Raw genomic sequence first — 14,619 nt, forward strand, 5'->3', positions numbered from 1 at the left:
CATATCAAGCAGTAGTCAATCAAGGCAACTGGACTTGCTGGACAACTTAATTTGTTGCAGCTTGCCTGGATTGACTACTGCTTGATTATACACTGACCTGGACGACCGAGGAGCTCCATAGACATCAGGAGTTCCTCTTCAGCGCGCAGGGGTCTAATAACACTGGACAACAAGGTTTTTTTCCCGAAAGTGTTGCTTCCTAAGAATTGACTTTGTGGTTCTGAAAGAACGCTTGAAGCTGAACAAAAATATAATTTTACGTAGGAGTGTAGAGAAGCAAGGAAACAGCTTTTAATGAATATAATACGTTTAATATCAGAACGGTGCTGTCGCTTTGCAATAGTTCAACTAAGCTAAAAGTGCTTTGTTGATGAATTTTGTTTGCACTCAGTGTCTGCGGCCTCTCGCGTAAGTGCCCAACATTGATGGATTCCAGTTGCTCTGATTCCGAAATAACAGGGGGCTCCCTTGAGCTTGGTGATTCTTGTTAGAACATGGATCATTACAGCTCAGTACAGGCCCTTCGGCCCATGATGTTGTGCCAACCTTTTAACCCACCTTAAGATAATCTAACCCTTCCCTCCTACATACCCTTCCATTTTCTAGCACCCACGTGCCTATCTAAGAGTGTCTTAAATGCGCTTGATGTATCAGTCTCTATCACAACCCCTGGCATTTTGTTACACACACCACCAAACTCTCTGTAAAAGACATACCTGGGAATGAGTGAAGCATGAGGAAAAATGACCATCTCTTTGGATACAGGGTTGGTATTGGAGCACAGGGAAGTGATAGCTGTTACTTCTTTGTTCAGAACAGTCCAGGGATATACAAGGAGGTCAGGAGTGGGAAAGCTTGTAGACACACTTATCCCAGCAGGATTCATAGTCTCGGAGGTAATCAAAGGGATGCTGGTGTTATGGTCTGGTCCGGAGCCTGCATTCCGGGTCCTGATTTGGTTCGCAGACTCCGGACTCTGGGTCTTGTAGCCGTCTCTCCTTTCCCCCTTGAGCCCAATTGGTCACACCTGTGGATCATCGTGGCTTCTTGGGGCTCAAAGAGGTGCACCTGATGCCCATCGGCTGGCGGTGTATATCGGGGGATCTGGGACTGAGTGGAGTTGGGGGGTTGTCCTGCCTATCCTGTTCCTCCAGTTGCCCTGGCTTGGAGTTCCCCTCATTAAAGATGAGTTCTTTGAGTAAGTCTGGAAGTCACCCTGGATCTAGTTCCCTTCCTATCCCTTGCCTCTGTCGGGCAAGCGTGGCCAGACTGCTGCTGGCCCTTTGCATCCCTCGCTGCTGACGGGTTGTGCTCTTCAATCTACCCAGGTGCCCCATGACCTGCTCAGGACCCCGTGTTCCTGCCTGAGTGGTCCAGGCCCTGCCCAGGAGTTATGCTGCCCGCCCAGTAAACTCCAAGATCCTGCCTTGCCTGAACTCCGGGATCCTGCCTTGCCGGAACTCCGGGATCCTGCCTTGCCTGAACTCCGGGATCCTGCCTTGCCTGAACTCCGGGATCCTGCCTTGCCTGAACTCCGGGATCCTGCCTTGCCGGAACTCCGGGATCCTGCCTTGCCTGAACTCCGGGATCCTGCCTTGCCGGAACTCCGGGATCCTGCCTTGCCGGAACTCCGGGATCCTGCCTTGCCTGAACTCCGGGATCCTGCCTTGCCTGAACTCCGGGATCCTGCCTTGCCGGAACTCCGGGATCCTGCCTTGCCGGAACTCCGGGATCCTGCCTTGCCGGAACTCCGGGATCCTGCCTTGCCGGAACTCCGGGATCCTGCCTTGCCTGAACTCCGGGATCCTGCCTTGCCGGAACTCCGGGATCCTGCCTTGCCTGAACTCCGGGATCCTGCCTTGCCTGAACTCTAAGACTCTCCCGGAACCCCAGCATCACATTGAACGTCACGTCCCTCCCACACACCATGGTCACCACATCTTGTCTATTGTTTAGTTGTTCCTGTCCTGCCCTAGTACTTCAGTGCCTGCATCCTGCACTTGGGTCCAGCCTCCTGTCCCCTTATGACAGCTGGCACCGATCAGTTGTGGGCAAATTGCATTTCGTCAATAATATAGTACGCTTTGTTGATGAGGTTGAAGAAATTAAGAAAAATAAGGCACGGACTTTCAGGCAGTTATCTCCTTGATCCTGATCAGCCAAGTGTTGAATAAAAAACCACTGATAAACGGGTCTAAAGCTGAGGCTGTGACAGGCCTCAGAGGCAGGTTTCAGTCCTGGCGTTCAAGGGGAATTGGGCGACTTTATATTAGCAGAGGAATTGCAAGGATGAGGGGAAAAGGGTTGGTGGTTGGCATTGGGGAGATGCGCCTACATGACTCCACCACGGATAGGATGGGCCGAATGGTCTTTCCCCATGCTCTACCCAAAGAGTCATAGAGCAACAGAGCAGGGAAACAAGCCCATTCATGCAACCAGTCCATGTCACCCTGTAGTTCAAATTCCCAGCGCTCGGCCCATACCTTTCCAAACCGCACTCCTTCAAGTACCTGTCCAAGTGCTTCTTAAATGATGCCTCAACCACTTTCTTTAACAGTTCATTCCATAACCTAACCACCCTCAAAGAAATGAGTGCCCTTTTGGTCCCTTTTAGAACATCTCCCACTCGTGCCCTCCTAGTTTTTGACTCTTCTACCCTGGGGAAAGACTGTTACCATCCACCTATCAATGTCTCCCATAATTTTAAACTCCTCCAGTAGGTTGCCCTGAGTTCTATGTTCCAAGGAATAAAGACTTATCTTGGCCTACCTTCCTATAACTCAGGTCCACCAACTACACCCAGTCCTGAAAACATCTCATAAATCATCTCTGCACCCTTTCCAGTTTAACTATGTCTTTCCTATAACGGGGTGACCAGAACTGTACACAATTCTCCAAGTGTGGTCTCACCAACAACTTCTACAACAGCAACATAACACCATAAACAATTGGTGCTACATGCTAAACCCCCTTTTCACCTGTGGCGCAGACCAGTGAACCACGTGCATTTATTCCTAGGGCCCTCTGGTCTGCCCTACACATGTTTGACTTTCCAAAATGCATCGCCTTACACTTATTTGTATTGGAAGCTACTGCAACAAAAAGTGAGTATGACTGGTCCGTGAATATGTCTGCTCTCTGTGAGCCATCTCGTCCTCATCAGGACCACCCATTGGCTGATGGGACAGCCCTGATGTGTGGTCTAGATGTGGGAAGAACCCAGGGGAATCTCTGTGATGCAGAGAGAATGTGCAAATCACCTTAGACTAAACACAGGACAATTTACAATGATGCTAACAACTGGTACGTCGTTGGACTGTGGCAGGAAATCAGAGCATCTGGAGGAAACCCGCGTGGTCACGGGGAGAACTTACAGACTCCAGCAGGAATTGAACCCAGGACCCTGGTATTGTAAAGCATTGCGCTAACCACTACACTACAATCGCCCCAATATCTTCTCTATAAAATTACAATATGGTAATATTATACTGAATGTGGCAATACAGAACAGGAGGGGAACATGTGCGGGGAAATAATAATCCATTTGATACATATAATGTGCAATATTTGGTGCATAATGAAGGTGGGCCCAACTCCTTTTGCATGTATACAAATAAACCTTATAAAACTGAGAGCTTTCAATCCCAAAGCATTCCTTTGCCCCAGATCTGTTTAGAGGAAGCTAGTGAATGCATCTCCAGCAGCCTCGGTCGCATTACTGGTCCACTCCTCTTCCTCTAGTGGGGAGGCCTCTGTGGCATCTGGGCTGAAGGCAGCTCTTGGCGGAGGATAGATCTGCTGTAAGTAGGGCAGAACCAGGCTGTAGCGGACCAGCCTGATGTACCAGCTCCGTCGGGACAACTGCCTCAGGGGTCGGTAGAGTCTCCGGTGGAACCTGAGGATGTAGAAGGAGAGGGCGGAGATCTCAAAGAGGACCAGGCCAAGTGAGAGGCAGAGCAGGGTGAAGAGCAGCAGGCAGTTCCGTCCCAACTGTCGGAGAAATTCCAGCAGCCCTGATCTTCTTCCCGACCTGATGAAGGTGTTGGTGGTGCTGGGGTCGCTGGGGTCGCTGGGTGCTGCTGGGGTGCTCACAGGTGCAGAGGTTACAGAGGTGGTGACTGCACAAATTTGCCCGATGGCAATGTGTATCAGAGGTCTACCGTATAGATCTGGGGGGGCTTTACAGGTCACTGAAGTGCTGTCATTGACACCAGCATGGCTGTACACCATGTCCCTGTTGATATTAATCCATTCAACCATGTAATGGATAGAGCAATTACAGTCCCAGGGGTTGTCATAAAGGAGGACATGAAGAAGACTCTGGTTTTCAAAAAGGCCTTGAGGGATTGTTCTTAATACATTAGATGAGATATCAAAAGTCTCTAGAATTACCATTCTACTCAGAGCATCCTTGGGGAATTCCTTGATTTTGTTCGCAGAGAGGGTGAGATGTCGAAGCTCCTCCAGTGGGTCAAAGATGTGGTCAGGAATGGAAACGATGACATTCCCTTTGATGCTGAGGTCTTCCAGGTTGATCAAGGGCGCAAATGCTCCCTCCGGGAGAGCTGATATTTCATTGACATCAAGGACCAACTTCCTGAGGAGAGGCAACTTCGTGAAATCAGGAAGTGTGGTTAAGGCGTTAGACGAGAGATCCAGTTTCTGAACTGAGAGGGTGTAATCAGTGTGCAAGTGTCTAATTTGGTTGTTTGAGAGGTCAAGGTCATGGAGCTTAGTGAGGTTTGTAAAGGAGCTTAAGGAGACAGAGGTGACGTTGTTGAAACTCAATAGGAGGACCTCGGTATCTGTCGGGAGGGACAGAGGGATGGAGTCAAGAGATCGGTTGCTGCAGTTCATTGCCAGCTTTCCTTCTAGGTCAATGTATTGAGCACAGATCTCCTGGTGTGGAGACGTTTGATGGAAAAGCGTGTCAAATGTTGTTGGAGTTTCATCAACAGTGGTTCTCAGAGTCATCACTTCTGTTGTCACACTGGGACAGATCTGGTGGGCAGTGATATTAATAATTGGAGTTCCCTGCCAAGTGGTGGGAGTTGCACAAACCACCGTCTCTGAGTCCGGTTCCCCCTCATTTTTGTATATATTCCCGTCGTTTTCATCAATCCATCCCTTCAAATACCTCACTGCACTGCACTCACAGTCCCAGGGATTATTGTACAGGTACACATAAAAAATCGTGTTGTTTTCAAAGAAGTCTTGAGGGATTGTTCTTAGTTTGTTGTTTGAGATGTCAAAAAAGTGCAATCCTTCCAACCTGCCCAGTGTGTCCTTCGGGAATTCCTCGATTTTGTTTGCAGAGAGGGTGAGATATCGAAGCTCCTCCAGTGGGTCAAAGATGTGGTCAGGAATGGAAACGATGACATTCCCTTTGATGCTGAGGTCTTCCAGGTTGATCAAGGGTGTAAATGCTCCCTCCGGGAGAGCTGATATTTCATTGACATCAAGGACCAACTTCCTGAGGAGAGGCAACTTCGTGAAATCAGGAAGTGTGGTTAAGGCGTTAGACGAGAGATCCAGTTTCTGAACTGAGAGGGTGTAATCAGTGTGCAAGTGTCTAATTTGGTTGTTTGAGAGGTCAAGGTCATGGAGCTTAGTGAGGTTTGTAAAGGAGCTTAAGGAGACAGAGGTGATGTTGTTGAAACTCAATAGGAGGACCTCGGTATCTGTCGGGAGGGACAGAGGGATGGAGTCAAGAGATCGGTTGCTGCAGTTCATTGCCAGCTTTCCTTCTAGGTCAATGTATTGAGCACAGATCTCCTGGTGTGGAGACGTTTGATGGAAAAGCGTGTCAAATGTGGTTGGAGTTTCATCAACAGTGGTTCTCAGAGTCATCACTTCTGTTGTCACACTGGGACAGATCTGGTGGGCAGTGATATTAATAATTGGAGTTCCCTGCCAAGTGGTGGGAGTTGCACAAACCACCGTCTCTGAGTCCGGTTCCCCCTCATTTTTGTATATATTCCCATCGTTTTCATCAATCCATCCCTTCAAATACCTCACTGCACTGCACTCACAGTCCCAGGGATTATTGTATAGGTACACATAAAAAATCGTGTTGTTTTCAAAGAAGTCTTGAGGGATTGTTCTTAGTTTGTTGTTTGAGATGTCAAAAAAGTGCAATCCTTCCAACCTGCCCAGTGTGTCCTTCGGGAATTCCTCGATTTTGTTTGCAGAGAGGGTGAGATATCGAAGCTTCTCCAGTGGGTCAAAGATGTGATCAGGAACGGAAACGATGACATTCCCTTTGATGCTGAGGTCTTCCAGGTTGTTCAAGGGCGCAAATGCTCCCTCCGGGAGAGCTGATATTTTGTTGACATCAAGGACCAACTTCCTGAGGAGAGGCAACTTCGTGAAATCAGGAAGTGTGGTTAAGGCGTTAGACGAGAGATCCAGTTTCTGAACTGAGAGGGTGTAATCAGTGTGCAAGTGTCTAATTTGGTTGTTTGAGAGGTCAAGGTCATGGAGCTTAGTGAGGTTTGTAAAGGAGCTTAAGGAGACAGAGGTGATGTTGTTGAAACTCAATAGGAGGACCTCGGTATCTGTCGGGAGGGACAGAGGGATGGAGTCAAGAGATCGGTTGCTGCAGTTCATTGCCAGCTTTCCTTCTAGGTCAATGTATTGAGCACAGATCTCCTGGTGTGGAGACGTTTGATGGAAAAGCGTGTCAAATGTTGTTGGAGTTTCATCAACAGTGGTTCTCAGAGTCATCACTTCTGTTGTCACACTGGGACAGATCTGGTGGGCAGTGATATTAATAATTGGAGTTCCCTGCCAAGTGGTGGGAGTTGCACAAACCACCGTCTCTGAGTCCGGTTCCCCCTCATTTTTGTATATATTCCCGTCGTTTTCATCAATCCATCCCTTCAAATACCTCACTGCACTGCACTCACAGTCCCAGGGATTATTGTATAGGTACACATAAAAAAGCAGGTTGTTTTCAAAGAAGTCTTCAGGGATTGTTCTGAGTTTGTTGTTTGAGATGTCAAAAAAGTGCAATTCTTCCAACCTGCCCAGTGTGTCCTTCGGGAATTCCTCGATTTTGTTTGCAGAGAGGGTGAGATATCGAAGCTTCTCCAGTGGGTCAAAGATGTGATCAGGAACGGAAACGATGACATTCCCTTTGATGCTGAGGTCTTCCAGGTTGATCAAGGGCGCAAATGCTCCCTCCGGGAGAGCTGATATTTTGTTGACATCGAGGACCAACTTCCTGAGGAGAGGCAACTTCGTGAAATCAGGAAGTGTGGTTAAGGCGTTAGACGAGAGATCCAGTTTCTGAACTGAGAGGGTGTAATCACTGTGCAAGTGTCTAATTTGGTTGTTTGAGAGGTCAAGGTCATGGAGCTTAGTGAGGTTTGTAAAGGAGCTTAAGGAGACAGAGGTGATGTTGTTGAAACTCAATAGGAGGACCTCGGTATCTGTCGGGAGGGACAGAGGGATGGAGTCAAGAGATCGGTTGCTGCAGTTCATTCCCACCTTTCCTTCTAAGTCAATGTATTGAATACATGGAGCAGATATCAGGCTGGTCACCATTGTGTAGAGACAGCAGAAAGTCAACAGGTACTGTATCCTTGACTGCCACATGTCTAAAAGAGAAGCAAAGTATTATTACAGTTGGCCAACAAATCGCTGTTTCCCTATCAATTACCATAAATTGATGTCAAATCCTGGGTGTTTCATGTCTTAGGGCAGAGTGAGTCCTGTGAGAACAGGCCCCGAGCCATCAAGTACTCCTCGTACTTTCACCCTTTCATTCTCGCAGAACCTCTTTGAATATTTTCAATGCCAGGAGATGTCATGAACCCTTTGCATCAGCGGTAGGTCCTCAAGGGCCCAAGAACTCAGTGCTCAACTTCTCATGAATATTGGTAGTTTACCTAATTGTGGTTTATTTTGCCTGTTAATTGCGCCCTGAAGTTTTCATTTTGTGCAGTTTATCGGCAACTGCAGATCTCCCATGTGGCCTTGCCCTACTTAAGTTACACACGCTGAGTACTCGTGGCTCAATCTCTAACTATCGTTTCCATAGTGAGGTTCCAAGTGACTCACGTACCTTCATTGAATAAACTCCTGTCAGTGCTTTATACTCGGGTTTCCCATTACTCCACACCTGGATTCAATAGCTTGAGTCCATCATTAGAGCAAGTCTCAGCCTTCACGGACCTAACGTGGTTTGATCACAACATTGACCTTTCAAAAGAGTAGTTGGACAGCATTAACATTTGTTCCAACAGATACTAGCATCATTGGATCAATTACGTATGATGTTGGCCTGTCAGGGAGAAGCTGTTGGGAGATACTAACCTCGCTGCAGAAGTTCTGTTGAGTCTTTCAGGCGAGACTTACGTCCTTTTGAGATTAGTTCTAGTTCTGAGCACTCACCTTTGCGTCCTGCCCTGGATTCCCTTAACTCCCCTGAAGAATAGTTAAACCTACCAGCTCCTGATAGCAACTCCAAGTCTTCCTGGGGCCTTGAGATTGAAGTAAGTTGGCGTACATCATCTCATTTCTTTAGAAGAGAAAGATTTGCCCACCTGCTTCAAGTAGACACACTGGTGGTCAGCAGGCCGTCAACAGGCTCTTCCATCAATGTCAGGATATGCAGTCTGTGCTGGACCACCCTACAGAATTCTACACTTTGGTTGCTGAGAGCGCTTGGAACATGGAGAGACTTAGAACAGAGGAGGAGGAGCTACCATGGCGCTAGAAAGCAGCTTTTTCGAGCTCATCTGCGGATACAACTTAATTTCTACCTTTAATGTCTCGTTTTTTTTTCCCTTTTTAGGGTGGATGGGGTTCTGTCAGTGCCCTTGACCTGCAACTGCACTCAAACTGCAGTTCTTTACAGTGATGGTACCCACTTCTGGGTCTCACTGAACAGCTGTTTTTCGATATCCCAAGGGTGCGGCCTCGAAGACCAGCGCGCTTTTAGGGTTCCGAGGCTCTGCGGATGAGCCGATTTCAAGCCTGTGTCACCAACTGAAGCATCTCTCGAGAAAATGGAACATCGGGTACAGTGAATCAGCTGGTGAAGACCTCTGTACTCGGTGAATTGCGCATTGTCACTCTCTTTCTCCTGCTGGTGGGGGAGAGTTTGCTACCGATTCTTGAGTCAGACTTTAACATCACAATCAGTGAGTTTTTTTTATTATTGTTTTGTTTTTCTCCCTTCTTGTTGTATGGCACCTCTCTCCCCTTTTATTAGGGAGAGAGAGAGGGGGAGAGAGGGGGGGGAGGGAGGGGGAGAGGGAGAGAGAGGGAGAGGGAGAGAGAGGGAGGGAGAGGGAGAGAGAGAGAGGGAGAGAGAGAGAGGGAAGGAGAGAGAGAGGGAGAGGGAGGGGGAGAGGGAGGGGGAGAGGAAGAGGGAGAGGGAGAGGGAGGGAGAGAGGGAGGGAGAGAGAGAGAGAGAGAGAGAGAGAGAGAGAGAGAGAGAGAGAGAGAGAGAGAGAGAGAGATCCTATATTTCATGGTAAGTCCCGATTTGCCTTGTGACTCATCAGAACTGGACTCTAAGTCAACCCAATTGTCTACAGTGCCTCCAGAATATTCGGACTTGCTGAAGGCACTTAGCAAAAGAGAGTCACAGCACTTCCCGGTATTAATGATGGACAAACGGTTTGCACAGTTCGCGACATTTTGGACTCCCGCTTGGTTTGTGGCAAAATACAATTTTTGGTGTATGGGGAAGGACATGGTACAGAGGCAAGGTACTAGGTTCCTTCTCTGGCCATTTTGGACCCTGAATTGATAATTGATTTTCACAACTGCCATTCTGATTGCCCGGCCACAAGTGGGGAAGGGGGTGGGTCCTGTTATGAACCCTTTAGATCAGTGAGAGGCCTCCGAGTGCCCCAGACCTCAGTGTTCTATTTCATTTCAATATAATTGTGGCTTGTTTTACTGGTTAATCATTTCTTTAAGATTTTCCTGCTGTTTATTGGTAACCGCGGTTTTCTCGTACGACCTTGTACTGTTTAAGTTACGCGCGCCGCGTTTGCCTGCGTGAGTTACAGGAGAGGGTCTGGGTAAATCCATTTACCCCTCAGTTAGTGGTAAGGGTCCATGGTACACGAAAAGGATTGAGAACCCCTGCCACTCAGCAGGCCAGGACACATCTGTGGAAAACAGTAAACAGTCTACGTTTGGGGCCGAGACCCTTCAACAAGACTGGAGAAGTGTTTTCATCAGGACAGGGAGTCTTTGTTTGAGAATCCCTGGTTTGGAATCACCCAGACATCCTCTTGTTTGCAATTCACTCCACTCTACCCACCTTCTCTCCCATGTTCACTTACACTCACCATTGTTCTCTCCCATAAGATTCCACCTCCTGCAGCTCTTTGTGCTCCACTACCACCTTTCAGCCTCTGGCGCGATCTGCCTGTCCCACTTGGATCCAACTGCCCATGACCCCTTCCACCTATCGCGTGACAGCTCCTGCTCAACCCACCTCCTTCTTGCCTAGATTCACCTATCAGCTGCCAGTTCCGATCGCAAGTCTCCCCCTCACCTCTTGATACCCACTCTCTCCCTTCCAAACTCTCTGTCTCGAAGTGGGGTTTCAATACAAAATTTTAAGTCTGTCCCGAGCCTTACAGGCTCATCAGGCCAGTGTTTGGGCCGGTTTCCTTGGCGTGACACCAGTCTATCGCGAGGTTAACCCCCAGCATTTTTCCAGTACCCACTTTCAGCTGGGTGGACTGGAGCAATGTGTAATTATGTATGGTTCAAGGACACAACATGTTGCCTCGGCCGGGGCTTGAACTCACGACCTTCAGATCGCTAGTCCAACAGCTTAACCACTTGGCCACGTACCACACTCAACACAAAATAGTGTCATTTCCCTCCACATATGCTTCCTGACCCACTGAGTTCCTGCAGTAGATTGTCTTTCTGCTCCACATCCCAGCATTTCATGTCGCTCGAACTGTTTGCAAGTTCGATAAGGAGCCAGTAGTGTTTTGGACTTGCTCTTGTTTGTGGAACGTTCTCCCTGTCACAGCAGTGACAGGCACTATCTCTACTCGGCAGGCAGATGTTCTATTTCATTACTGTCAGAGACAGGAAAAGAAGCCAGTCCTTTGAGAGTTCTGCTTAACTCTGATGGTTTAGCTGGTGGAGCCGCTGCCTCACAGTTCTAGAGACACCGGTTTGATCCCAACCTCTGGCATCTCTGCAGCTTTGTAGTTTGTCTGTGGAATTTGCATGGTCTCCCTGTGACCACATAGCTTTTCCCCAGCAGCTCCAGTTTTCCTCCTGGTTAATGTGGGTTCGCTGGTGTGAGATTGAGTGGTAAAATTTGGGGGTGGGGTGGGAGAAACCGATGAGAATGTTGGGGGAATAAAATGGGATTGAGGGCCTGTTTCCTTGTTCTGTTGTCCCTGACTGATGGGGAAAAGCTGTTGGCCAGCTCCTTATTAAAATTGCAGCCAGCCCTGATGTGCCAGTCACCATCAATGCCTCAGCAAACAGACGACCACACTACTAAGAAAGACACGTGAAATCATTATTGTTGGACTCTGGAGTGTTGTGGGAACATGCTGTGTACAGAAAGATGCTGTATGCTCTTTTTAACAACTTGGCTGCAAACTGTTTCAGGTCAGCCACAGGTGTGATAGGTACAGGAAAACTCCCAATAGCAGAGATCCCAGTGCTGTTTCCTGCAGAACACTACCAATTACAGGCCTCCAGCTAGAATAATTCCCTTCGACCACTACTCTCTGTCTCCTAGAAACAAGCCATTTCTGACTCCAAACTGCAAATTCACCATAGATTCCTATGCATCTTAATCTACTGGATGAGTCTCCCATGAGGGAACTAGTCACTGGGCACCGCGGTAGTATGCAAGGCCCTTAGTATTATTCAGGACCTCACCCATCCATCCAGAATCCTCTTTGACTTTCTACTATCAGGCAGGAGACTCCGATGCATAAGATGCATAAGAACATTCAGGATGGGAACAGATTCCTCCCCCCAGCCCATTAGGCTTCTGAACACCCTAGTGAATCACATTCAAAGTGTCACCATTTAATCTGTTCTGTACCTTACAATATTTAATTTATGCACTTCCGTTTGTTACTTATGTGATTCATGTGTAGATTTTATCCTTACTTACATAAGTTAGTGTGTGTTATGTGTATTATGCTGCTTTTTGACTGTACACATGCATATAGTTAAATGACAATAAACTTGACTTGATTTGACTTGAATGGAATGGACTTGATAGAGTGGATGTGGAGAGGATGTTTCTTATGCCGGGGAAGTCTAAAACCATAGGACACAGCCTCAGAATACAGGGGTGTCTTTTTAGAACAGATATGAAGGGGAATTTCTTGAGCCAAAGAGTGGTGAATCTGTGGGATTTGTTGCCACAGTGGTCGTGGAGGCAAAGTCATTGGGTATATTTAAAGTGGAACTTGATAGATTCTTGATTAGTCAAGACATGAAGGGATACAGGGAGAAGGCAGGAGATTGGGGCTGAGAGAGAAAATGGTTCAGCCAAAATGAAATGCCAGAGCAAACACAATGGGCCAAATGGCCTAATTCTGCTCCTGTATCTTACAGTTTATCATAGCGTAGCAGTTAGTGCAACACTATTACAACTCGGGACATCAGCGGTCATTTCAGACATACTCCTTGTGGAATGCTTGGGTTTTCTCCAGGTGCTCCAGTTTCCTCCCACAGTCCAAAAACATACTGGTTAGTAGGTTAATTGGTCATTGTAAATTATCCTGTGATTAGGCTAAGGTTAAGTTAGGGGTTGCTGGGCAGCATGGGTTGAAAGGCTGGAAGGGCCTAATCCACACTGTATCTCAGTAAATAAATAAACATCAAATAAACCAACATCCTTTAATGCTGATCTTCCAGATTATTAGATATTAAAGACATTTAAAATTTGCTTTTTAATTAAAAAATTGTTGCAGTTTTATGTCTTTCAGTGAAGCAGTTAAGTTCAAAGGGATATGGTAACGGGGTTCACAGTGAATCGAGGGTGACTATGGGAACTGGGACCCAGTGAGTGGAGTTGGAACAGAGTAAACATCAGATGCTGAACCGTTGGGGGTTTGACTAGTCCAACAGCAGATTACTGGAGCTTTAATGCACTGGTTTTCTTAAACTGGTGAATTGGTAGGGACAGAGTAATAAGGCCATAAGACATTGGAGCAGAATTGGGCCATTCAGCCCAACAACTATGCTCCGCTATTCCATCACGGCTGATTTATCTCTCTCAACCCAATCTTCTGTCTTCTTCCCGTAACCTTTGATGCCCTTCCTAATCAAGAACCCATCAACTTTTGCTTTAAATAGACCAAGTAACTTGGCCTCCATAGCTGTCTGTGGCAATGAATTCCATTGTCTGTGTTTGTCTGCACTGAATTAGTCATGGAGTTATACTGCTCAGAAACAGGCCCTTCAGCCCAACTTGCCCATGCTTATCTTTAAGCTTATCTTATTACCCTCTAAACCTTTCCCATCCACACTCATTTAAATGTATTTTAACTGTTGTTAATGTTACTTCCTTTGGTAGCTTGTTCCATATCTGAACCATCCTCTGTGTAAAGAAGTTGCCCTTCAGGTCCCTTTTAAATATTTCCCCTCTACTCTTAAATCTATGTCCTCTAGTTTAGGACTAATGGGCTGTCTGGCTAGACACAGCTCAAATGCCTTCTCTGAATTTGCTGTTGACACCACAGTTGTTGGCAGAACCTCAGATGGTGATGAGGAGGCTTGCAGGAACTGGATAGAGTAGAGCTTGAGTAAGCAGGCTGTTTGTCTGGTGTCACAATAAGAACCTTGCACTCAACATCAATTAGACAAAGGAATTGACTGTGGACTTCAGGAAGTCCTCATTGAGTGGTTGGTAGAGAAGAGGGCAAGCAGCTTCATGTTTGTGGGTGTCAGCGTCTCAGAGGATCTATCCTGGGCCCAGCACATTGATGGAACCATGAAGGTGGCACACCAGTGACCATACTTCATTAGAAGTTTGAGGAGATTTGGTATGTCACTAAAGACTTTCAAATTTCCAGCCAACAATGAAAAGCATTCTGACTGAACCACTGACTGCTATGGCGGATTCAATGCACAGGATCCAAAGAGGCTGGAGAGGATTGTAGACTCAACCTGCTCCATCACATTCATTACCCTCCCACCATCAAGGACATCTCCAACTGGTTGTGCCTCAAGAGGGTGACACCCATCTGAATTACACACACAAAATACTGGAGGAACTCAGCAGGTCAGACAGCATCTATGGCAAGGAGTAAAGAGTCAACATTTTGGGCTGAGTTTTGTTGAAGGGTCCTGGCCCAAAGCATCAACTCTATTCCTTTCCATAGATGCTCCCTAACCCTGCTGAGTTCCTCCAGCATTTTGTGTGTGTTACTCTGGATTTCCAGCATCTGCAGAATCTCTTGTGCTTTTAATTCTAAAGGTGTCAAGAGTGTGTGGTACCACATACAGCCAATCCAGCACTGAATGATTCCCAATAACCACCTTCCTTACAAGGAGCCAATGTAAACAAAAACACAGAATGCATTCAAACTTACCAAGTATGTCCTCCAATGGGGGTGTTCTCAATTATTTCACAAATGCTTCCTTGTAATGCCA

General features: G+C 47.1%; 1 protein-coding gene across 2 annotated transcripts; it reads right to left on the minus strand.

The window, feature by feature from the left end:
- Positions 1–3,672: 3,672 nt before the first annotated feature.
- Positions 3,673–14,619, minus strand: LOC132396935 (slit homolog 3 protein-like). Of its 2 annotated transcripts, none has more exons than XM_059975059.1 (2): positions 14,559–14,619; positions 3,673–7,601 (listed from the first exon to the last, which is right to left on the minus strand). In XM_059975059.1, exon 2 carries the CDS (start codon positions 7,597–7,599, stop codon positions 3,673–3,675), a length of 3,927 nt encoding a protein of 1,308 aa, XP_059831042.1. In that variant the 5' UTR covers positions 7,600–7,601; positions 14,559–14,619. The 2 variants fall into 2 exon arrangements, with proteins under 2 accessions (XP_059831042.1, XP_059831041.1); XM_059975058.1 differs by lacking the exon at positions 14,559–14,619 and adding an exon at positions 8,069–8,171.

The sequence above is a fragment of the Hypanus sabinus genome, chromosome 7 (genome assembly GCF_030144855.1).
Source record: "Hypanus sabinus isolate sHypSab1 chromosome 7, sHypSab1.hap1, whole genome shotgun sequence".
Classification (NCBI taxonomy): domain Eukaryota; kingdom Metazoa; phylum Chordata; class Chondrichthyes; order Myliobatiformes; family Dasyatidae; genus Hypanus; species Hypanus sabinus.